General features: G+C 39.8%; 1 protein-coding gene across 2 annotated transcripts in view; it reads right to left on the bottom strand.

The window, feature by feature from the left end:
- The window catches only part of fshr (follicle stimulating hormone receptor), a 159,838-nt gene that overhangs the window by 38,423 nt on the left and 95,892 nt on the right, over nt 1-25,523 (bottom strand). For both annotated transcript variants that reach the window (XM_028820409.2, XM_028820408.2), the window contains 3 exons: nt 19,415-19,489; nt 10,920-10,994; nt 1,046-1,120 (listed from right to left, as the gene is read on the bottom strand). In XM_028820409.2, the coding sequence (XP_028676242.1) occupies nt 1,046-1,120; nt 10,920-10,994; nt 19,415-19,489 (225 nt within the window). The remainder of the gene's footprint in view (nt 1-1,045; nt 1,121-10,919; nt 10,995-19,414; nt 19,490-25,523) is intronic.

Raw genomic sequence — 25,523 nt, 5'->3', positions numbered from 1 at the left:
GTCTCCACTATGAGTTGTACTGTATAAAAAATTTAGCTGATCTTTTTATTGGTTAGTACTTTCACCAACATTGTAAAATTACAAATCCTACTGTTAATTATGCTGCAAAAAGTATATATTCAGAGGTGGGTTTTTTATTTGTCTTTTTCTTCTTCTTCTTCTTCTTATTGTTATTAGCAAGTAGAATAGAAGAATGTCTAAATAATGAAGTCCAGCAATTTGAGCACTGATGTATATAAATGTACTGTGCCATTGTGACATTATTTTGAGTTAAAGAAGTTAATAAAGCTATTGAGTTAATAAAGTTACTGTAATAATAATGACCTGCATGTATTTTTCAATGTAAAAGTAAGATTTAAGGCCAGTACCAAAAGTGCCAGAGAGCTGGCCGAACCTTAGCTATCAAATAAGAACGCCATCAACAGACATTTGGACATAAACCCAGCATATGCAAACTTAAGAAGAATATATTCATACTAAATAAAATCTTTACAACCAATAACCCCCCCCCCCCCCCCCCGATCACACTGACTTAGCCCCCCCCCCCCCTCCACTATGTAATTTTTTGCTATATATTGCCTTTGATTCTTTTAAGTCTAAGCATTATCCTCTGATGAAGGTCCCTGGTAGGGGCTGAAAGCTCAGGAATAAAAACTACTTTATGATACGTGATTCATTTTCTCCCTTTGTGGATCTCCAGCTGCAAATATGCAAACCGTATCACAGACCTTCTCTTCCATATATATATATGTATGTGTGTGCATGTGCATGTGCGTGAGCGTGTGTGTGTAGTAGCAGGAAAACAATCAAGAAAAGAAGTCACACAACGCTAACACTTGTTATAATTTGACATTGACAAACTGAACAACAGATTTTTATTATGTGCGAATTCAACAGCACAGCTTTCTAAAATTCTAATTTACCATTGCTGTACATCTTAATACTAATACTTTTCCCATCTAACTAAGTCTCTTAAAAAATAAGAGGGTATGCTTAAATCATGTCATACTGTATGTTATTTTGATGACGTTAATTAAAAACTTACAATAAAAAATCATGCTGTCTGGAGTTAATCTTCGACAAATTTGGTAAAATTTTCAAACCAGTATTGGATATAGTTCTGAAACAAGAAAAGAAAGGAGTAAAATGAAGTAACTAGGAGACCGCATGCAGAAGCCATTTCTCATTAATATCTGTGAATAATGCGTTACCAGTATACTGCACCCAGAACATCATACGGGAGGCTATAAATGAATAAAAATGTGACCTTCATTAATAAAGACAATTTAAAAGAATGGCAGAAAATCATTAACAGAATACAATGTACAAATGAACAGAATTGAAAACCAAAATACAAAAAGGTGCTGCTGTTCTCCCTAACTGGATAGAATTTCTGTCTTTTTCTTTCTGATAGGCTGCCACACCAACGTACCCACCTCACTACCACACCAAAGCTCTCCAGTTCTCACCTCCAATGCTTCTCCGTTCAGACCCTGGTCTCCTTTGTCCCACTCTCCACCTCATGTCTTCACTTGATAGGCCTCTGACTATGAAGTGGCTCTAAACCTGATGGCTGACAAGCCCTGAGGTAATTTTCAGCTTCACCTTCCACTAGCTCTAAGGTTGGCAGTCTCTAGTGGTTCCTGTTATCCCTGCACCACACAATGGTTGCCAGCTCTATTAAAAAGACAGCAAGGTCCAAAACATTCATATGTGTCCTCTAGCAGGCAGGGGTATTGATACCATTGGCATGTCTTCCTGGCACAATTCTTTTTTTTTTAATCAGAGAGCCAAGCATCCCTGCCCACTGCTGCCTCACCTACACTCTGCACAGATCACTTCTGTCTCAGTGCCATAATGGTCCCAATAGTTAACGCTCTTCAGAATAACACTGCAGCTGTATATGCCATTTTATCTCCTTACTGGTATGTGGAGGCCACCCCATAATAGACATTTACAGGCGCATAAGGCATAGAATTAAAACTTAATAAGAAATAAAAATGTGTTTTTAATAAGGTATTTTGAAATCTTCCACAGTTCGTTGAAACTTTGATTTGCCTAACTTTTTAGAATGGATTCTCCTTTTTTTTCTAAATGCATAACTACATTAATTAGGAAGTGATAAAAATACAGTGTGAAAAATGATGATTTTAAAATTTAAATGCATCATTTGAAAGGGCAATCACATATCCAAATCATATTATGTAATATCATGTACTGTTAAATTCTGCTCCATACTTGCAAACTTTTTATTTTTATACTGTATTGAGGATTTGTTCTGTTCTGTGTATTGTATTGTATTGACCCCCTTCTTTTGACACCCACTGCACACCCATCCTACCTGGAAAGGGGTCTCTTTTTGAACTGCCTTTCCTAACGTTTCTTCCATTTTTTCTCTACTAGGGTTTTTTTGGGAGTTTTCCTTGTCTTCTTAGAGAGTCAAGGCTGGGGGGCTGTCAAGAAGCAGGGCTAGGGCACTTCTTGTGTGATTTTGGGCTATACAAAAATAACTTGTATTGTATTGTATTGTATATCCACCACGGACACAAATGTGAGAAAACGAGTGCCATTATATTTCAACATATTTACATATTATATCTGTGGAGGTTAAATGAAGAAATCACGTGTGAGTAAACAAACATTCTAGAGTAGTGTTCCGTTAACTGTGGTGGGTTGCAACCCAAACTGAGTAATAGACATATTTATGATATGCCACGTCATGAATGTGTAGTAAAATTTGTGAAATTTGTCCAAATGCAAATTCTGCAGTAAGTGATATACCTCCCTCTATTTAGTGTACGTGTTATTGCAGTAGCATGCAATCTGAGACGTAGCCTATAACCAACATTGTTGACACATCACAGAGTGCTTTGGTTTTTACGGTATTTACATATTAATATTCCCCATGACATTAATCAGTGAAACAGTCTAACTGAGATGACTAGTAAGCAAAGACACATAAGAAAACAGGAGAGGGGAGGAAATAACAGAAAAGTATGGGAGGTGCTAGTTTAGAATGTCAAAACGAAACAAGCTGGGGACGAACGAGAGTGTTGTGGTGGGTGAATCAGTGATGTATCAATGTTTTATGCTAAAAGCAGTTTCAGTGGTCACGTACAACTTCTCATCACGTGTTTGCTGTTATAGCATACATTAAGTGCAAATCTGCAAGAAACTAGGGTTAGTCAGAGGAATGTGTCAAATTGTTTCTCGCAGTGGAATTGCTGAGTTTGCAGGAGACCCTTTTTGCTAAAGTATTTCCTTAAAATCTTATTTGGTCGGCTTAGAGAATTTTTTTTTCCAGTGCCCCATGATGCTTTTTAAGGCTAGTGTGATGGGCATGTCACTACACAATCATGCATGTACAGAACTTTCACACATGCATACTGTAAGCATACTCCACCTCACATTTTACGGCACTGCTAGATCTGCTTTGCTCATGCTTGAATAAATTATGCCGTAGACACACATGCCACTGCCTGATTGGTATGCTAGCTGGATTTGCACCACACGTGCTTAAAAAAGACAAAAAAAAAATGTACTTGTAGTATCTTTATTTGAGAGGCACATTAGCTGACCTTAATGGGAATATCATGAAAATACTTAATTGTTCTGCATAGATTCATTGTATGTTGTGTCCTCACTACAGGATTCAGCATTTTATGCTCCTCACTATGTAGTGCAAATTCGATAGTGACAGCCACTGTATGGCACAGCCAATCAGGGCCAAGAATGGAACGCTGGTAGGGCAGCCACCATGCCATACAGCTAACTGTTCATGCATTCAGTGGGCATAAAAAATTAGCCATGCGGTGCAGCAGTGAGTGAAAACAAACCTTAAAGGATTCCCCACACTCCCAGATTAATAAAATACATGAAACCTTGTGAAATAATAATAATAATAATAACAACAACAACAAAAGATTTATTACTATTTACAAGCTGCATGGAGCCATGACTTCAAAAAAATGGCACAGGCAATTAGTTCCCTGAAGACAGGAACAATGAGAGCACAATATATATTTTTGTACTTTTTGCTATTTTGGGGCCATTTGTTGTATTTTGTTTGTAGTTATTGTTCCGTCTTTGCCTTTTTTGGTTAAGGTATGGTGGTGTAGTGGTTAGCACTGCTGCCTCACAGCTCAGGTGAGATTTTTGTGGCACAATAATTGGTCCAGCATAGGTGGCAGATGTACTTACCTAGCCCTCAGTGACATTTACAGTATAAGACCATTGCATCATTATAGTCCATTCAAAATTATGTACGTTCTCCCTTCCCCATTGACTTCAATGCATTTCACAAACATTTTTGCAAACTCACAGTGAAGCAAACTCTGTTCAGTAAATTTAATTCTACTGATAGTGTGAAGGATGTGTTTGTTGCTCCATTGCAAGCCATAAGAACGTCCAAATATATCAAAAGAGTAAGACAGTCTCCAGAGCAGACTTCAGCACTCAGTACTGTGTCAGGGGGTACCATTAAACACTTCACATTGGTCTGTTCATCGAATTCTTCATCCAGATTTACCCTATCGCCTGTATAAAATACAAATTGTGCATACATTTTTATGAAAAATTTACCTACGTGACTGAAACTTTTTTACAGGGTTTATTAAATGAAAACCAGGATATGCTGAAAATGTTCAAACTCATTCAGAGCAATTTGTTTTTAATGGTGGGGCTCACATAAAAAAGATTATTTTAAAAAATTGATATTTAAGACAATTTCAATAAACAAAATTGATTAAGCAATTATTCTTTTAATACTTTATTACTTATCTTGCACCAGAGCCAGTCAATCCATTAGGCAACATATGTGGCCACCTAGGGTGCCATCATCTGAGTGGCGCCATTTATGAAAGTTAAGGGGCATGCACTCTGAACACCCTGGGGTCAGGTCATTGAACTCTGATAATACTGAGTGGTCACCGTTTATGAAAGTAAAAGTGTGCATGCTTCATACACCACGGGGTGCGTGCTTCATAAATTCCATGGAATATACACAAATGGGTGCTATTTCTGCTACTGAAGGGGCGCATGCTCTGGACACTGAGGGGGTTAACACAGGTCCTTGAAGTCTAATCATATCAACTTCCTGCAATGGACAATGAGGATCATCATGCTTCAGCACCTGCTAGGGCACCAAATGGGCTACGACTAGCACTTTTTGGCACCATGAGTCAAATGACAAAGTGAAATGATCATTCATACAGTCTTTTCAAAAATCATCACATCTTCGCAACACACTAATATAACAAAGAATTTATTTCTGTCAGCTTTACTAAATCTTACACTAAGCATTGACACACTTGTAGTGATATATTTCGGGTATCTATCACCTATTTTGAATTATGTTTATTCGATATTTTTAATTTCCTCTTTCCTCTTTTAGTAATATTTATATGAGAAATACGCTTGAATGGAAACAAAAACAGTTACTCTCTCAATTATATGGCCATTGTTATTTGTCTGTGTCTGGCTCTGCTCTCTTTATGATAATAATCCTCTTCTGGGGTCCCACAGTATGATATTGATTGTCTTATTTGGGTCTTCTGAATACAAATGTTCAAAAGCCTTAAAGTACAATTTCGGTATGGGCTATAGTGGTGCAATACACTGCATTAGACATTACACAGCTATAACTGATGGCCTATAATTTCAAAATGCAGTGCCCACTGAAGGAAATGCAATTCACTGACCAACATACTTTAAATAAATTAAGAGGGTACACAAGGCACAATATGACTGATGAGTTTAAAATGCACAGCTCAAAAAGCATGAAGGTAGCTAATGTAGAGAAGCGTTAAAGGAAAAAGATGAGGAATAAATAAAACAAAATTATACAATACCGAAAAAAAAGCCATACTGTATGTATGGTATGACCTCCTAATTACAATCACATGCCTGCAAAGTATCCAACCAACCAGCTTCTGAAAGCTAACATCAAGAATTGTGTTTTCACTTTTTATTTTCTGTGGAACAGCTGTTCCTGTTTGTATCTTTTCTAGGTTTTTAAAAATTTCCCATCTCCTGCGAGAAAAGAATAAATGAGACAACAAGGGACTAAAACTGTACTCATTCTGATTGCCTTCTTTTTCACAGACTTGAACTGAGCGGCTTAAATAAGTCATTCTTGACGTGGGCTCAAGTGGGATTAGCTGTTATGTACTATAATTACTCCCATTCCAGAAAGTCACAGGAGCAATCTCCTTTGTAGTCAATAATTTGGATAGAGGAAAACATAAAGTGCAGGAATCAAGCTGTTTGCTCTGTGTGTTTTCACAGAGAGTTTAATAAATGACACAAATGAAGTACAGCACAGGAAATGTGTAATTTTAAAGCATCTTATATATACATTTACTGGGGGCAGAACGTGCATGTAAAACTATTGTAAAACAGACTATATTTTTGCTTTCAGAGTGTTCAAGAGCTACAGTATTTGAGCTGCATTGTGCCACGGGGAGTCTCAACAGCAGTGGGCTTATAGGAGACATTGCACTGTTTTAATGAGTTGAGACTGCATCCTGAAGAAAGGATTGAGACACTGAGAAGCTGAAGCTGGTGCCACTCTTTGTGATTTTCTTGGAGGATTAGTGTGTGTCTAGCTAGGACTAAACTGTACACTCTCGCCAGCATTTGTGAGTTCTACTACTAAGTGAACTGATTGATAATTTATTTCATTGTAAAATACAACATGTTTTTAAACCCACATAATTCAGATCAGGGTAGCAAGTGGACCGTGTTCAATAATCCTGTCAACATTTAGTGCAAGGTAGAAATCTAAAATGAATGGATTAGCAGTCACACATACACACCCACAGGGCCAGTTTAGAATCACAGATTAAATTAACACACATACCTGAAAAAAAGGCAGAGTGATAATGTAAGCTCCTCAAAGACCATAACTAGATACAAGGTTTGAACACAGGATGCAGGGTCTGTGAGGCAGCAGTGCCACCCCTATACAATTTTAACTTTTTTTTTTAATTTGATTTTTTACACTCTGAAACATCTTTATCTGCTTTCACAGTTATTTTTCTTTATATCACAGAACTGTATCATCTTTAGTGGACTATAATATAATATAATATAATATAATATAATATAATATAATATAATATAATATAATATAATGGCGCAGTGGGTAGTGCTGCTGCCTAGCTGTAAGGAGACCTGGGTTCACTTCCTGGGTCCTCCCTGCGTGGAGTTTGCATGTTCTCCCCGTGTCTGCATGGGTTTCCTCCGGGCGCTCCGGTTTCCTCCCACAGTCCAAAGACATGCAGGTTAGGTGTATTGGCGATCTTAAATTGTCATTTGTGTGTGTGTGTGCGCCCTGTGGTAGGCTGGCACCCTGCCTGGGGTTTGTTTCATGCCTTGCGCCCTGTGCTGCCTGGGATTGGCTCCAGCAGACCCCCGTGACCCTGTGTTAGGTTATAGCGGGATGGATGGATAGTCTTTGTATGTTGACTCAGGAGGGTCCCCTGATGCTGTAGCTATGGCTGCAGTTGGCCTACTTAAAGGTCAAAAATCCCTGAAGCCTTTGCTGAGGGCATTAGCTCCTGCTTATGTTGTAAACATTTGTCAGTATGCATTTTTTATTGTTTTGGGTCTTGGATATTTGCACTTGCCTTTAGATATCTATTTCTCGATGTTCTTCACTTTAGCATTGCCTCCTTGAAGCAACACTTTTCAAACTCTTTGAACATTTTTTAAATCACTTCTTGTTTTGGTGTTAAATGCCTTTCTAGAGTAAACATTATTATTATTACAAAAACTTTTGTTTTGTTCTTTGTACCAGTAGTTTATACAGTTCCCCTCTTCCCTTTTGGGGATTTATAAATCTGAATCTATAAATGTATGCAGGCCACAGGCCTGATTTTTGAGATCCAGAGTCAGGCCTAATTTGAGTTTTCTGGCCCATTTTGGAGACTGGAATTCACTAATCTCATTTTCCCAAAGACATACACTAAGGCGCTGGAATTCTCACCTTCTGTCTCTCTCCTGCTCTCCTTCTTTTGACTTCTGCTTTTTCTTCTTGCCATTTAATTCTTCACCCCAACCCTTCTATTAACTGTTGTTTCAAAGTTCTCTCTTTCGTAAGAATAAATAAAAAGATTTGCTGATGTCACTTCCAGTAAAGTCTTAAAACACTACTTTTGCTATAGGGCCACTACATCGTTGTTTTATGCTTCAGCAAGGGTTCTTCCCTGGGTGGTGTTCACATTCCTTATGTATGTGTTTTTGTTCATGTTTGATTCTTTAGTTTATGTTAATATTGTTATTGATGCTAATTATTTGTATTATTCTGTGTGGCCATTCTTCTACCATGTCCCTTGTATTTTGTGGACGGTTCCCACCTGCCCATCTCCATTGAGGCACCGCCCTCAACCCTATAAAGGCAGGGGAAACACACACTTCCTTGCAGTACATTGTATGTGCTGGGTGTTGGTGAGTTCTCTGTGATTATTGCTGTATATATGTTATATATTTTTATATCTTTACACAGTTTTTGACTTTTCTCTATGGATTGGTATTTTTGGGACCTGTTTGCCTCTGAAGGCAACTCATTCTGTGAGTCTTGTGCTCCTTGGACTTTCTTGTGCTACAGAGCATTTTTATGAAATAAATATTATATTTTATAAATATTCTTTGTTTACCATTTTTGTTATACAAGCAGACTGTGGCCTTTCCTCTAGTGGGGCTTTTTGAAACAGTTTTTGGGACTTTAACATACTGTATATTGGCCAGTTACCCATTTTGAGGGTCTGCTCCCCAGCTACTTTGGAGGCCTCATTTTGAGATTTTGCTTGGAGGAACTCCCCAGGTCATGACAACTACACCCATCAGGTGCCCTCACCAGGCCCGTTGTCTAGGTTAGCCTGTCTGCTGTTCAAAACATACCTCCTGTTCTAAGGCGTCCTGGTGGTCTCCTTGTCCCTGGTAAATTCTTGCTAGTCAGACTTTCCATCCCAAAATATAATACTTCATATGCAGAAATAATATTTATGAAAACAAACAACAGACACAAATAAAACCTGTCATTTTTTTTAAGTTTACACAAATATGTGAAATGGCACTTCAAATAACTGAAAATGTTCAACATTTCCTAATGACCTGTAATAGATTAATGACTTCAATTTGTTTTACTGTCTTTCATATTATTTAATCCAATAATACTGTAACATTTTTAAAATGTAAGCATTTCATAAACCTTAAAATACATTTTGTGGAAGCATGGTGAACAAATTCCTATATCATATCTGGATTTGTTCAGATCAAATTGTAAATTTTACAGCTTATCTATCTGCCAAATGAGGAAGTGGCATCTCATTAAAGGAGTACAACACATCCCTAAAATGAAGGGGTTGGTAGGTGGGCTGCAAACCCCGATCTGCATCTCTTGATTGAGTGGCAAGACCTGTGTCTCATAGTAATGCAAGTGAGTCTGCATTTTAAGACCGTAGCTTTACCCATCAAGAAGGATTTAGATTTGAGCATTTACATGTCTGTTAGTCACCATATTCAACAAGTTAAATGTGTTACACCATTTCTTTCATTCTAGTTCAAATTTAATTTGAATAGGCTCAATCTAAATATGATATGTGAAAGTGGTTTATTGTGAATGAGCCTTTTGGCTAATTATTACAAGAATATAAGGCTGTCATGTAAACAGAATAGAGGAAAAACTGTATGGGGGGGGGGGGGGGGGGGGGCAGAAAATAAGATAAAACTAAAATGGGGCAAATTGGTGTAGAAAGTAAGGGAACATATGGGGTAATGCATCTGTGAGTTAAATATTGGGCATATTAGCGAAAAAGGTGTTATACTGGAAATCTTTGAGAAAGTCATAACATGATGAATGCAAATATCAAGAAGACACAATAGAAAATAGCAGATTAGTAAAGCATGCCAAAGAAAGGAAAAAAACTACAAGAATTAGTACAAATATTAGAAGAAATAGGCAAGTTAGAAGATGGCTGCTTAAGAGAATAAAAAAGAATTGAATGACTAAGGTAGCGCTATCTCTAGAAATAGAAGAAACTATTCCCAAAGAAGAGTTAAATACTGTAAAATGTAAAACAGAAAAATGATGATTATGATATATGAATTAAAGATGTAGTCAATTAAGACAAATTATACAATATGTTTATTGTGAACAAGCAAAGAATGGTGATTCAGATTAATTTCAAGTTTCTCAGAAAGAAGGTACTTTTGAAAAGAATAAAATAAGTAAGTACATGGATTTTTTGTTTAACTTTAGAAAATTAGGTGTTTAAGATGGGAAAAATGGGAAGAAAACAATTTCCCTTTAACTATTTTTAAAGAAAGATGTGTCATAGTAAAAAGTAAATGCATGATCTCTGAAAGCATGCAGTTGTCACTAGAAATGGTGATGACTATCAGAACAGCAACGTCAGAAAAATGTTTCAGTCCCATGCAACACTGACTGCAAGAACAGAAAAGAACGGTCCAGAGACAGACAGGGATACTGGTTGGCACATACAGTGGTCATGGGTTTACTGTTTTGACAAAAAGGGAAAGTGCAATTGGCAATTATGGTCAAGCGTATTTGTACAAGGGTGGGTTTATAATGTTTAAAGTGTCTTCACAGCCAGACCCACTACAGCAGGAGAAATGCAGACCAAACAGCATCACTGTGTAAATTTATGTTGATTTTGTGCCTCAGCATGAAATGGAAACTGCAAATATGACGGTAGAAAGGCACCAAGCATAAAACCGGGTAACTCTGAGTATGATCGCTGCAGTGCCTAACTTTCATTATATCAGAGTGCTGCATCAAATGAATCAACCTCATGAAAATTCACCTCACAATCACAAAGTACACATTTATAATCACCTCATATGGTACAGAGTTGTAAAACATTTGGGTAGATTCTTGAGAATAGCCATTTACTTACAGATACTTTAAATAGGGCAGATTCTTAAAAGCATCCTCGTTAATGAAGACAAGATTTCTTGATTTGGCAATAGTTCTGTTAAAAAAAAAATCATAATAATGTTTATCTGCAACTTTAAATCAAACAGTTTTTGAAACCTCCTGCCTGGTAAGTTTGGAATGTACTGTTTAGAGTAAAGTATGGACCAAATGCTATTGAAATGCTACCTGGATTAAAAATTTAACAGATGTTAGTCTGGGGTGTATGACAAGCCAAACTGTCATTTACAGATACCACAAAATACAATACATTCTGGTTCTTTTTCAAATCCCCAAGAAACCAAAGATATTCAAAAATGAACAGGAAGTAATTAGAATCTAGAAACTGTAAAAACTTGAAAACATTTAATTTCACAGATTAATGCCTTTTCCTTACCTATTTTATTCTATCAGTGGGTCAAGTAGAGTCAGAACTAAATAATAATAATAATTCTTTGCATTTATATTACACTTTTCTCACTACTCAAAAACGCTTAGCAGTTGCAGGTTAAGGGTCTTGCTCAAGGGCTCAACAGAGCAGAATCCCTTTTTGGCATTTTTACGGGATTCGAACCGGCAACCTTCCGATTGCCAGTGCAGATCCCTAGCCTCAGAGCCACCACTATAGAACTATTCCAGAGCATGTCAGGCTCACATTACAAATCAGTCTTGAATGAGATGCCAGTACATCACAGGGCACACACACACACAAACACACGCGCACACACACACACACACACACACTCGTTTATTAACTGGGGCTCCATTTACTATGAACATGGGGAGAAAACACAAGTGGAACCCACGTCCCTGGAACTCTAAGGCCACACTGATAACTATTGTGTGACTGTGTCACATTGACATTTATTTTAGAAAACTCAAAATGTTAACTGCATATTAAAATCTTTCTATAGCATCCTGGGATATTTCCAAGTATTTGTTTGGCTTGCCATACATTATATGTAAATTCCTGTCAGAGACTTAGAGAAAAACATACCTGTTTTTGCAAAATCTTCTAATTCTAATTTATGCATCCGGCGCCGCCGTGAGTGGCAGCCTTTTCAGCAGCTCTGTGTATGACTGTATATGTATGTGTACTTTTCTACTTTTATTTTTCTATTTTTATTTATTGATCACTCCTACCACTTTATTTTATGTGGATTCCTTCCCTGGACACACTTACTTTTACAACGTGGGCATGGATTTTAACACGCCGAGACTCACCTATTCAAGTACTCAACTTCGGGCGCTGAGAACAAATGCCAGTGCCGGTGTGGTTCCATATTTACCCGACGAGGTAAGAAGGCGGTATCGTGGCAGCAGAGCCGGCACTAAGCTAAAAAAGAAGCGGCTTGCGAGAAAGTGGCGTTTCAAGCCTTCGGTGCCTTCTGTGATTCTGGGGAATGTAAACTCAATCTCAAATAAGATCGACGAACTGGCTGCGCTGGTGAAAAATGTAAGGACCTACAGAGAATGCAGTTTGTTGTGTTTCTGCGAAACGTGGCTAAATAACACCATCCCAGATGCCAACGTGGAGCTACCCGGGTTTAGCACAGTTAGAGCGGACAGAGATGCAAGTACCTGTGGTAAGCACAAAGGAGGAGGACTCGCTCTCTATATTAATACACGGTGGTGTCACTCTGGACATGTTAACGTCAAAATCTCCACTTGCTGCAGGGATATCGAACTGTTGGCCGTAAGTTTACGTCCCTACTATTTGCCCAGAGAGTTTGGACATGTCATTGTTGTTATTGTATACATTCCTCCTCGGGCAGACGTGGAGTCAGCGAGTGACATCATCCATTCCGCTGTTGCTAAGTTACAAACGCAGCACCCTGAGGCGCTTGTGCTAATCGCTGGAGACTTTAACCATGTGACGCTGGACAAAACATTGCCTGCATTCTCCCAGTATGTGGACTGTAACACCCGGGGAAATAAGACTATTGATTTACTGTATGCAAACGTTAAAGACGCATACAGTGCCACCCCGCTGCCTGCGCTTGGGAAAGCAGATCATAACCTGGTTCAGCTTGAGCCTCACTATAAACCAAAAGTTAGAGTCCTACCTGTAACCACACGATCATTCAGGAAGTGGACCCCGGAGGCTGAGAATACTCTGAGAGAACTTTTTGGAACTACAGACTGGGATATCCTGCAGGGATCTCATAATGAGAACATTGAGGAAGTTGTTGACTGCACTACTGACTACATCAACTTCTGTATGGACATTGTAGTTCCAGTAAGAACAGTACGCTGCTATGCTAACAACAAGCCATGGATTACAAGTGACATCAAGGGCCTTTTGAATCAGAAGAAAAGGGCTTTTAAAGACGGTGATCAGCATGAGCTCAAGCGCGTGCAGAAGGAACTCCGAGTCCAACTCAGGGCGGCGAAGGAGCAGTACAGGAGAAAGCTGGAGCAGAAGTTGCAGAATAACAGCATGAAGGAAGTGTGGGATGGGATGAAGATCATCACTGGCTGCAGCTCGAAGCGGGGTACCACCATTGAGAGAGACGTGAAGAGAGCAAACCAAATGAACAACTTTTTTAACAGGTTTGACCACCCTAACCCACTCTCACTCTCACCTCGGAGTACTGCACCCTCCACACATCCTTCTGCTGATACCAGCATAGGAAAAAACATCCCCACCCATAATAACAACAGCGCAAGTGAGCAGAGAGCTGAGGAGACTTCGTGCCAGCAAAGCAGCGGGTCCAGATGGAGTATCGCCACGACTGCTGAAGGTCTGTGCATCGGAGCTGGGGGGTCCTCTACAGCGCATCTTCAACCTGAGCCTGGAACAGGGGAGAGTCCCGAGGCTTTGGAAAACATCTTGTATCACCCCAGTCCCAAAGGTATCACGTCCTAGTGAGCTGAATGACTTTCGGCCTGTTGCTCTGACATCACATGTGATGAAGACCATGGAGAGGCTGCTGCTTCACCACCTTAGGCCACAGGTTCAACACGCCCTTGACCCTCTGCAGTTTGCATATCAGGAGAAGGTGGGAGCGGAAGATGCCATCATCTATATGCTACACCGATCCCTCTCTCACTTGGACAGAGGCAGTGGTGCTGTAAGAATTATGTTTCTAGACTTCTCTAGCGCCTTCAACACAATCCAACCTCTGCTCCTTAGGGACAAGCTGACAGAGATGGGATTAGATTCATACCTAGTGGCATGGATCGTGGACTATCTTAAAGACAGACCTCAGTATGTGCGTCTTGGGAACTGCACGTCTGACATTGTGGTCAGCAACAAAGGAGCGCCACAGAGGACTGTACTTTCTCCGGTCCTGTTCAGCCTATATACATCGGACTTCCAATACAACTCGGAGTCCTGCCATGTGCAAAAGTTCGCTGATGACACTGCTATCGTGGGCTGTATCAGGAATGGGCTGGAGGAGGAGTATAGGGACCTAATCAATGACTTTGTTAAATGGTCCGACTCAAACCACCTACACCTGAACACCAGCAAAACCAAGGAGCTGGTGGTGGATTTTAGGAGGCCCAGACCCCTCATAGACCCAGTGATCATCAAAGGTGACTGTGTGCAGATGGTGCAGACCTATAAATATCTGGGAGTGCAGCTGGATGATAAAATTAGACTGGACTGCCAATACTGATGCGCTGTGCAAGAAAGGACAAAGCCGGTTATACTTCCTTAGAAGGCTGGCTTCCTTCAACATCTGCAATAAGATGCTGCAGATGTTCTATCAAACAGTTGTGGCGAGCGTCCTCTTCTACGCAGTGGTGTGCTGGGGAGGCAGCATTAAGAGGAAAGACGCCTCACGCCTGGACAAACTGGTGAGGAAGGCAGGCTCTATTGTTGGCATGGAGCTGGACAGTTTAACATCTGTGGGAGAGCGAAGGGCGCTCAGCAGGCTCCTATCAATTATGGAGAATCCACTGCATCCACTAAATAATGTCATCTCTAGACAGAAGAGCAGCTTCAGCGACAGACTGCTGTCACTGTCCTGCTCCACAGACAGATTGAGGAGATCGTTCCTCCCCCAAACTATGCGACTCTTTAATTCCACCAGGGGGGGTAAACGTTAATATTTAACATTATACATAGTTATTGTCTGTTTTTTTCACCTGTATTATTATCATTCTTTAATATTATTTATTGTATCAGTATGCTGCTGCTGAAGAATGTGAATTTCCCATTGGGATTAATAAAGTATCTATCTATCTATCTATCTATCTATCTATCTATCTATCTATCTATCTATCTATCTATCTATCTATCTATCTATCTATCTATCTAATGTTGTTGACATATTTTCTATAGATTTCACCTCAGTATTTCAATTAAGGACAGTATGACTAAAACATTTCCAAAATACTTAACATAAAACAATTTCTAAACCTGAATCTTTCAGGTATAATTATTGAATATGCAGTTCCAATGAACTTGTTTTAAATAAATTTAAATAATGTAAAAAATTGTGTATCTTTTAAATAATATATGTTTAATTGTAAGTCAAGAAAATGTAGCTTTTTTAATTTGAAAGTATATTAAAATATGTCAGCCTACAGTATGCTATCCACAATTATAAAGTAGATTTAAGGAAGAGCATTAGATTGTTGCATAAGATGTACTGATTTTATATATATAGTCATTTAATTAAGCAAACTCAGTATTTGAAAGAAACATTTCTAGCTGTAAAAATAAGCACCAAGAAAGGTGATATTCAACCCAGGACAATGCAGTTAAAAGTATAAATTAATTATTTTGGATTTATTATCAGAAATAATTAATGTCAGAAATTGAAGGGACTGGACATTTGTTTTCCATTGTAAAATATTAATTTAAGATTTATTACAATAAATATTTCTTTTAGTAAAACAGAAATTTAGCATTTGCAAAAACAATATTATATAGTTTATTTGTAAAAAGTCCATGTTTTGCTTTCAAGAGAAATACCAGTATACAGTACTGTACACTAAAACCAGTATATTTGTTTTACAAAATTAATCAAGAAGTGCAAAAAAATGAAAGTTCAATGCAGTAGTTTAAATAAAAAATAAACAAAAATAATCAAACAAGATAAAGTAGCAAATTTCGGTTGGTGTTGGTCTGAAAAGAGAAATCTGTTCTTAGAAGTCTCAAGCTGGACCAAGGAAATTCCTCACATTTAAGGAGCGTTTGCACTTTTTTGCTTTTTAAAATGATTGTCTATGCTGTTTATGATGTGGAACATGATACAGTATAAGCTAAAATGTAAAAGCCAGATTTGAGTCAGCAATTACATTTTCTCAGGTGACACAACCTGAGACAATATTGCCCAATTACATGCAGTATTACGAAAAGATTTAAACAAACTTCTTAGTGCAACTTTAAAATTGTTGGGCCTTAAATCATGGCTTTTGAAAGTCACTCTTGCAACATAATATTTATAGTTACATTGATTTACTATTTAAGATATATATTTTTTTATACTGTAGCTACAAATGAATAAATACCTGACCCTTCAGAGCCACAAACTGGATTAAGTAGGTTTAAAAATGAAGGTGGCATGGAGACAAAGTGCTTCTTTCTGCTCCCTTACAGACCCAGCATCCTGGTGGTTGTCCATGTGCAAACACTAGGTTGGCCTCATTGGTGTGTGCATAACCTTGCAATGGACTGGCACCCTATACAGGACTGGTTTCCAGCTTTTTCCAAATTCTGTTAGAAAAGGCACTGGCCTCATGTGCCTGATGTTAAGAGTGGTGTTTCAAAGGGGTCAGTGCTAGGACACCTGCTGTATTTAATATGTATAAATGATTTGGAAAGGAATATAAATAGCAGGCTGGTTAAGTTTGCAGATGATACCAAGCCAGTAAGATTTTCAGATAATCTCAAATCCGCTGAATGATTACGGAGGGACGTGGATAGGAGTTGCAGTGGACTCAACACTATCAACTGCCAGACAGTGTTCAGAAGCCATTAAGAAGGCTAACAGATTGTCAGGTTATATAGTACCCTGATGTGTAGAATACAAATCTGAGGAGGTTAGACTGAAGCTTTGTAACACACTGGTTAGACCTCACCTGGAGTGCTGTGTGTAGTTTTGGTCACCAAAGAGTTTAAAATTAAGAAGGGGATTAGTCACATGGATCAAGACTGCTGCTTTAAATTGAGTTCCTCAAGAACACGGGGACACAGTTGGAAACTTGTTAAGGGTAAATTTTGCACAAACATTAGAAAGTTTTTCTTCACACAGAGAACCACCAACACATGGAGTAAGCTACCAAGTAGTGTGGTAGACAGTAAGACTTTAGGGACTTTCAAAACTTGACTTGATGTTTTTTTGGAAGAATTCAATGGATAGGACTGGTGAGCCTTGTTCCCATCTAGATTGTTCTACTGTTCTAATAAAAATGTATTGACAGATGTACTTTTTGTAAGGGGCATATATGTCATGAAACTTTCGTGAAATTCAGAAAACTATTAGAATTTTAATTAAATACGCATGGATGGCTCATTGGCAAATGCGTTTGCCCGAACTCGGTTTCAGTCCCAATCCAAACAATGTACTTTGTGGAGATAGTAATTTCTTCCTGTGTTGATGAGGTTTTATCACCAGATATTCAAGTTTTCATACCCTATTTAAAAATCTAAAAACTACTTTGATTTTCTGCTTTAAATTGTTCCTGAAATGGATTGCCTTGGTTTTATCATGTCCTTGGGGCAGGATCTGGCTCATGGAGCCTAACATTGGAATAAAGCAGTTCAGAAATTGCAACAATTGACAAAACATGTAAAACATGAAGAAAAATTCACTTTTTATAAAATACTAATAACATCTACATTGCAGAACCCACAACCCAACCTTGGATTGGATTACTAATTGAATTATTTTATCTCTGTTTTGGTTTTTAAATTAGACAAATTAATCCATCCATTTTCCAACCCGCTGAATCCGAACACAGGGTCACGGGGGTCTGCTGGAGCCAATCCCAGCCAACACAGGGCACAAGGCAGGAACCAATCAGCAGGGTGCCAACCCACCGCAGGACACACACAAACACACCCACACACCAAGCACACACTAGGGCCAATTTAGAATCGCCAATCCACCTAACCTGCATGTCTTTGGACTGTGGGAGGAAACCGGAGCGCCCGGAGGAAACCCACGCAGACACGGGGAGAACATGCAAACTCCACGCAGGGAGGACCTGGGAAGTGAACCCAGGTCCCCAGGTCTCCCAACTGCGAGGCAGCAGTGCTACCACTGCGCCACCTAGACAAATTAATGAATACTGAAATACAACATACTCTAGATCAGACTCGGATTCTAATGGCTCGAAGCCAGTTTGGTTGTAAAAAGCTTCAGATGTTTGAGGCAAATGAGCTCAGTTTTCTTATTCATGTCATGAAAAACTTGTGAGGTTTCCACTTTTAAAAACATCCGATAGGATGTTTAGAGAAAGAAAAGATCCACTTATACAACTTCATGTGCTTTTTTAAACTGTATCTTAAGCATATGGGGCTTAATAGAATGTAATGGTCATTTGTGGAAATGAATGAACAACCAATAGCCAGGATGGATGAAATGTACCAATTGGCAAATAAAACGATAACAGTCTTAGAGGTACATTTCTTTACATGTAGCTTATTATAACATTTTTGTCACTTACTGTACCAACCATAAAACCAACATAACATTCTCAAACCTTTATGACGGACAGCCGGCAGCTCAACCTGGCCAGGACACCCAAAAGATGGAAGGATGGGGGAAGGCAGCTTTTCCAGGACACTGCCTCTCCTAAAACGCTAGATGGCAGCTTCCTTGGATTGTAGCAGGGCCCTGGATTCCCGCTGAGCATCCTGGGACTTAGAGTCCAATTTCTCAGCCCTTTTGGGTGGTGCCAGGGTGAGCTGTGAAAGGACATGGGGAGTCATGCTTCACTTGCAGCCCAGAAGTACTAGGAAGTCATGATGACTGAAGCCCCAAAGTACTTCCGGGCTGATTAAAGAACTGGAATTCTCCGTCTGACCCGGAGGTGCTGGCAAGTCACATGGACAGAAGACTAGAAGCACTTCTGGGTCAAGGACAATTTAAAGAACTGTTGGATACCCAGCAAGTGAGTGATTTTTACCCTGTGTCCTGTCTGTCTGTTGGGTTTAAGGGGCAACAGTGACCCCCAGCGTCAACTCATTTTCACCCTCTTAATTTAATTAAGGGCTCGTTTGGAGCAAAAGGAATGAACTAAGATTGGGATGGGGTGCCAGTCCTTTGCATGCCCTCGCACTAACATGGGCCCAGATTAGAAGTGCCAGATATCCTAACACACTCATGTGGGAGGCAAACTGGATTACAGAGAGAAAAATCTACACAGTCATGGGAAAATATGCAGACTCCATACAAACAACAGCAGACAGTAAGATTTTAATCCAGAAAACTGGATTTGTAACCCACTGCCAATTTTAACCTCAAATAATTATGGAAAGATATAGTATAACGTAAAAAAAAATTAAACTGCACTTACATTTCAAAGAGGTTTAAATGATTTGCAAAAACATTAGGTCCAATCTCTTCCAATAACTCATTTTCAGAAATCATGCTGTTGGGAGAGCATAAACATATACATTAAATCAGCAGATGGAAAAGAACACCTTGATTGCCAAAGGAACAGTTCTAGGTATGGGTTTCATATTAAAACTGTTTCAAAGGAGCAGAAAACATTCAATGAAGGAATTTTTAGCAGTGCAAACACTTTTGGTAATGTAAAGCCCACTGCATGTCGGTTCAAATCTTCATGAAGTTCCTTCCATAAAGCATACAGCGTATAATTTTGCATACCATACCTGCTGCCAGTATTACCAGTTTCAATTGAAAAGTCAGAAGTGCATTACTGAGATTTCACATAAAAGCCCACACCAATCACCAAATTCCAAGCATACAGTACTCAGATCGGCTTTACAGACTGTGTGGGAAGCCTAATGTCCTCCAGCAGTAGCTTTCCCTGGCTTCACCACTTCTTCTCTATCACGATCTTGTACAGTTTACATATCCAATTTTTCCCACCATTTTCACTACTTAGATACACCTAACTGGCCAAACCTTCCATATCATATCGTCAGCCACCCACTCAATCTGTGGTTGCTACTTAAGGATTTAAAACACCTTCTCCTAAAGACCAGACTGTGTTCATGTTCAATCCAGCATGCCATAGGAACAGGAGCAGGAAATACCACAATCCATAGCTGTATACATTTATATTGGAATGTTGTGAATATTTTTTCTCCTTATTGTTCTTTGAAATTAATTTTTATTTATTTTCAAGTTCATTATTTTGAGTCCTTGATTTTGTCATTTAATGCTAATGTTGTGCTGACTTCTAAGGACACTTTCTTGTTGCAAGGCCACCAATGCGTGAGTCAATTTGTAACACAGCAGATGGCAAATTATTTAAGGACAAAGGTTGCTATGGCCCTCATTTAAACTTTTACAACCAATAAAGGAATATTGAAAATAACAATTTCAGGTTACCTGCTTTATTCTTTCCCTAGCTTTGATTGTAAGCATGTCTTGCTTACGATAGCTCATTCAGTTGTTTTGATCCCTACCTGTTTACCATTTCTGACTTCTGGTTAGTGATTCATCCATCCATCCATTTTCCAACCCACTGAATCCGAACACAGGGTTATGGGGGGCCTGCTGGAGCCAATCCCAGCCAACACAGGGCACAAGGCAGGAACCAATCCCGGGCAGGGTGCCAACGGTTAGTGATTCCAGGACTGAAAATATTTGTTATGGAGGAGTATAGAGAGAGCTTGGCTACAATTCAAAAACTCGCTCAAAATGGATTTTTATCAAATTTTTGAGTGAATTCTGCACTATTCAGACACAACCTCTGGATTAATACTACAAAACGTTTTCTGTAGTTGGACTATCTTCCTATAAAGATTTAAACAGAGTGTCATCCTAAATGATATTAATACTGGAGCTGTGCAATGCTGTGCTATCTTCCCAGTCATGGACATTTTATATACAGATGAGTGTTGAGCTTTGTCCCGAACTCCTACATATCCTGGTGATGCTGCTCTGGCAAGGTTTTTCAAGATGAAGTTATTTCTTCACAATCATGGTATATATTACTTTGCCCCTTGAAATTGTGCTCCAACATTAAAATGTTCTGTTATAAATGTAAAAAAGGAACCTTGTTGGGTCTTGCAAGGTTACAATTATGTTGTAGGGTACCAGGGTCCAAAGGATAAAAAAAAAGCTTTAAAGCTTACCAAATACATCCACTTTGAAAAAAAAAAGTTTTAATTTCAGAAAACGTGCCATCCGAGTTTATGAGTCACCCTTACAATAATGATAGGAAACTAGAACTAATTATTTTCTCACAGACTCTTGGTACTTACTGAAAATGTTTCTTGCCCCTTTGTCTGCTTACAGCGGCCATTGTGGATGGAGATTTGTGTTGCTATTTTAGATACACACTGAGTGGCAGCATAGTGGAAAGAGCACAGGTTTCACTGTAGTTTATACACATAATAATAAAGCTGAACTGAACTCTATTACACTGCATTGTATTTTTAATTAAAGCCTTAGATTTTTGAAAGACAGACAGTTCTCATGTTCTGTGGCATGTCTTTTGCACGATCGAAAAAAATAAAAAAAGGGACAGAGTGTGCAATAGAGCAGATTGAAGGTCCACAAACCTATCAGTTTTTTTTAATGCATGATTATTCACTCTTACTGATGGTATCATAATAAAATGAACTGAGTGTAATGTTTCTGAGTGAGTAAATTTGCTGATAGTGATAATAAACAATCCATAAATACACAGGGAGAACATGCAGACTCCATGTAGAACTGTGTGGCTGGAATGACAGCCCACTTCAACCTGATTAAACCTATGAGAATTGGCATTGCTAAATTGACCCTAGAGTGTGTGTGTGTGTGTGTGTGTGTGTGTGTGTGTGTGTGTGTGTTCACCCTGCAATGGACTAGCTCCCTGTTCAGGTGTTTTTAATGACTTGTGTCCAATGCTTACTGAGATAGGTTCTTCCTAACCTGTGACCCTGTCCTGGATAAGCAGGTTAGAAAGATGAATGGATTATTATTATTATTATTATTATTATTGCACTAAGAGAAAAAAAAATATATAGTTAGATTAATGAATATAACATATTGAGGACAACAATTACGATGATGATGTCGCTATTATTATTATTAAAACACTAGCCAACCCGCAGCGTAGCATACGCCGCATAATCACACTGCTTTTTTAATGATTTTTAAGCACAGAGAAAAAAATGAACATTTGAAAAATCCGTAATTTAATAAACCACCAAGAAATGTAACATTGCAACAATGCACGCTACGAACCAACATACAATCATCGTTCTGTACGCACTGCCTGCTCATGTGCCCGCCCCCAACTTCTCACCTGAGTTGCTTTTGTCTCTGTTACAGTCCACATGCACCTCTGAGCCACGTTGTCTTTTCATTGTTCTTTGCGGTTCCGGCTGCTTTTCTATATATAATCCACCAAGTCACCCGACCATGGTAGTAGTGGGGGGGTATGTACAAAGGGCAGGGACGTAATCAGTGCGAGCGTATGACCCGCACTTACTGGGAATTCCTCGTTCGTGGGGAACAATTGCAAGCCCCGGTCTCCATCATGAATGGGGTTCAACAGCTTACCCACGCCTGTCGGTGCCGGGTAGACACACGTTGATCCATTCAGTGTAGCGCGCGTGCAGTACCGGACATCCAAGGGCATCACAGACCTGTTAATGCTCAATCTCATGTGGCTGAAAGCCACCTCTCCCTCTAAGAAGTTGGATGCCGACCAGTTGGTGATCGCGTAACTATTTAGCAGTAGGGAGTCTCATTCGTTTTCGGAATTAACCAGACAAATCGCTCCACCAACTAAGAACGGCCATGCAACATCACCCACAGAATCGAGAAAGAGCTATCAATCTGTCAATCCTCTCCATGTCCGGGCCGGGTGAGGTTTCCCGTGTTGAGGCAAATTAAGCAAAATTTGTGTGTGGTGAGTTGTTGCGTCCGGGCACATGAGCAGGCACTCTGAATGCCTTGAGAGCATGGGTGGACGTGTGCCGGGGAATAATGAGTATCTATATATCTTCTTAGATATAGAAAGCATCTGATGTGGTGTTTGGTGAATTGTTGCAGTTTGTGAGTTAGCAGTTGTGATGGTTTTACACTCCAGTACATTGCGGTGAACGCTGGTAACAGCCAGGCGGGCGGGCGGGCAGGCGTTCTCGTCCCATGCTCTTAGAGTTGGTAGGCGTGTCTCTGTATTGGTTCCAGTTGTTGGGCGGTGCTCTGTCGTTTGTACCCCATGCTCAGACGACTTGGTGGATTATATATAGAAATGCAGCCGAAACCGAAAAGAATAATGAAAAGTCAACGTGGATCAGTGGTGCATGTGTACTGTAGCAGAGACGAAAGCGAGTTGGTGAGTTGTTGCATCTGGGCACATGAGCAGGCACTGTGAATGCCTCGAGAGCATGGGTGGATGCGTACTTGAGTTGGTGGGTGTGAGTTGGTGGGCTGGGCTTTGTGAGTTGACTGACATGGCTATTTTTTGCGTATCCCATGGTTGTCTTCCGGCAGTGTGAATGCCTCGAGAGACAGGGTGGATGTGTACTTGAGTTGGTGGGTGTGAGTTGGTGGGCTGGGCTTTGTGAGTTGACTGACATGGCTATTTTTTGCGTATCCCATGGTTGTCTTCCGGCAGTGTGAATGCCTCGAGAGACAGGGTGTCCTTGTTTGGTGAGTTGTTGCAGTTTGTGAGTTAAAAGCTGCGATGGTTTTACATGCTGGTAACAGTCAGGCGGGCGGGTGGGCATTCTCGTCCTATGGTCTTAGAGTTGGTGGGCGTGGCTCTGTATTGTCGGCGGGCGTGGCTCTGTGAGTTGTCCCATCATCTTAGCGTTGGTGGATGGGTCTCTGTGAGTTGGCGAGCGTGGCTATATCATACGTATCCCATGTCACAATTGTCCGTGACTGAAAGCGGGATCATCTGTGACGATGGAGGCCACGCTGGTGAAAGTTACTTCATCGGCAGGGATAAGTGTCAGTACTTGTTCATTAAGGTGTAGCGAGTCTTCGTTGTTGACGCTTAATATAGCTTGCATACTGAGTTGTTCCAGAGTCACAGTTGAGAAACACTTTTTTAATGTCTTTTAAGCACAGGGAAAAAATGAACATGTGAAACATCCGTAATGTAATAAGCCATCAAGAAAAGTAACATTGCAACAATGCACGCTACGACCCGATCGCTGTAAACAGAAGTGAAAACAAAATCAAGCCCAGTGCATTCTTTAACTGCCTTGTGGCACTGTAGTAGTGCTGCTGCTTTGCAGTAAGGAGACTGTGGAAGATTGTGGGTTTGCTTCCCGGTTACTCCCTGTGTGGATAGCACTTTGAATACTGAGAACACCGCTATATCAATTTAATGAAGTATTATTATTATTATTCTTAATGCGTCCAGCCCCCTCTCTCTCGTGCGCCTGTATGTGTGTGTGTCGCTCTCTCTCTCTCTCTCTGGCTCGCTCGCTGCACGTGTTCCTGCAGGCATACGCCGCATAATTATTTATTGATGACTGAACACTTCTGGAAAGACACAGTTGTCTAAAAGTGGTGGGTTTGAGGATACGACTGTGAGTGAATGAAAAGATGGAACTCTGGAGAGAGCAACACACAATTGTCCGTGACTGAAAACTGGTTTTGGCAGATACATGCATATCGTTTTGAAAGTTTGGCCCTGTGCTTTATTAATTGTCATTGCAAAGGCCAATCTAACAGGAAATTGTCTTTGTGTAAAAGTAAAAGGCAAATTATCCGCGACTAACAAACTGTTTTACACGCTGCATACAGCGATTCACATCTGCGACAAACATGCCTCTTTTTAGATGGTCCTGCCGCGTTCACCCTTGTTCTCAAAGCATACACACCGCCTGGTCATGTGCCCGCTCGCAACAGCAACTCACAGAGACCCGCCCACCAACTCTAAGACCACGACGTGTAAAACAGGTTGCGATGGTGGATGCAGTCGTGTGTCGTAACCAAAAAGAATAATGAAAAGTCAACGTGGCTCAGAGGTGCATGTGGACTGTAGCAGAGACAAACGCAAATGACGCCGTGTTTTGTGAGTCGCTGCGTCCAAGTTGGTGGGCGTGGCTCTGCGAGTTGTCGTCGTATCCAATGGTCTTAGAGTTGGTAGGCTTGGCTCCGTCCTGCGTGCTCCATGAGTGTCTTGCTTGCTGGTGGCTTAGTGAATTATATATATAGATTAGAATATTATTATTACACAATATGCTTTCTGAGATAGGCTCCAGCTGCCCCACAACTCTTTCCAGTATAAGCAAATTAGGAAGATGGATAGATTATTTTTATTATTATTATTGTGCTTATAGTGAAAACATATATAAATAGATTAATGGATGAAAGATATTTACTTGATATGTTGTGTATTTATACTGTCACACTTGTGCACCTTGGGGACATCTTAAAGGCTCTGGTGGTAACTCCTCATTGATCCACAAGGTGGAGCTAAATACTAACACCTCTTCTCTTCCTCCCATTAGAGACAGCCTTACCACCTCTGATGT

The sequence above is a fragment of the Erpetoichthys calabaricus genome, chromosome 15 (genome assembly GCF_900747795.2).
Source record: "Erpetoichthys calabaricus chromosome 15, fErpCal1.3, whole genome shotgun sequence".
Lineage (NCBI taxonomy): Eukaryota > Metazoa > Chordata > Cladistia > Polypteriformes > Polypteridae > Erpetoichthys > Erpetoichthys calabaricus.
Note: the sequence above shows the minus strand (reverse complement) of the source record. Positions and strands in the feature narration are given on the sequence as shown.